We start from the raw sequence: 1,054 nt of genomic DNA on the forward strand, positions 1-1,054 counted from the left end.
AGCTTTCATATGTTTGGTGATCACACGTTAGCAGTATAGATAATACATTTTCATCTGGCTGCTTACTCTATGCCTTTCAGGATACAATCAGTGGGGCTTCTTTCCAGTTGACCTTGAGAACGCATTGTCCGTGTTCATGATTTTTGCAAGTCATATCAGTTTTAATTAACTTTTCCAATACAGGACGAAAATACCCACAAAGAGAAGGTGACAAAATTCTTGGCGTTGGACAAGTGCCTGCCTCGGCGTGACTTCCTACAAGTGATAGAAGTGCAGAATGCGGGACCTCTAGAGTTGAGCTATGATGCAGAATGGCTGACTATTCTACGACTTACCAACCACCTTCTCTCTGTTGGTACACGGACTGTCTACATGCCTGGGCCGGGAGGGTCCGAGAGGTAATTTTATGACGCTGGTGATTGGGGTTCTGTCTGCATCCACACAAGATGATTTGTCGGGTCCTGGTCTGATCCTGGGAACTTGACTGTAAGCTGGTCTTTTTTCGCATTGTTATTGGACGGACACTAGTCTTGGGCCCAAGCAGCTTTGGCACCAACTGGAGCCCCAGCAACCAAGCCGGGCCTTGGCCTAAGAGGAGTTGTGAAGCCTGAATGCCACTATGGTCTTGTGAGGGTTCGATGATCCAGTCCATGGCTGTAATGTGGTGCTGGCCACAGCATCATGGCAGCTAAATTAGTTCTATGTTAATTATATTTTTTTCTTGGAAGTTGTGGTGGGGAGAAAATATGGAGGAACATGGTGGAAGTACTGGCAGTCACAAGCGGGTGCTGAACTGTTGTGAACTTCACTGTAACTAAAAATTGTAAAAGTATATGTTTATGCAGTGTTTTCAGGGGAGGTGTGTTGTGGGTACTTAGTTACGTAAAAATGATAAATGCTCAGGAAGGGATTTTTGATATAAGGGTGTGTATTGAAATTTAAATTAGTTCTGAACAAGCTAGATAAGTTAGGGCATTTGCATGATAGGGACCAATAGATAATAAACACAGGATTTTACCACAATTTAAAGTACAGGGGTAACATTTATTGTAAG

General features: G+C 43.4%; 1 protein-coding gene across 1 annotated transcript in view; it reads left to right on the forward strand.

The window, feature by feature from the left end:
• The window catches only part of LOC119582079 (lariat debranching enzyme A-like), a gene marked incomplete at its 3' end in the record, with an annotated part of 8,839 nt that overhangs the window by 7,189 nt on the left and 596 nt on the right, over positions 1-1,054 (forward strand). Inside the window, exon 5 of the mRNA XM_037930327.1 lies at positions 184-398. Coding sequence (XP_037786255.1) covers positions 184-398 — 215 coding nt within the window. The remainder of the gene's footprint in view (positions 1-183; positions 399-1,054) is intronic.

Source organism: Penaeus monodon, chromosome 15 (genome assembly GCF_015228065.2).
Source record: "Penaeus monodon isolate SGIC_2016 chromosome 15, NSTDA_Pmon_1, whole genome shotgun sequence".
Taxonomy (NCBI): domain Eukaryota; kingdom Metazoa; phylum Arthropoda; class Malacostraca; order Decapoda; family Penaeidae; genus Penaeus; species Penaeus monodon.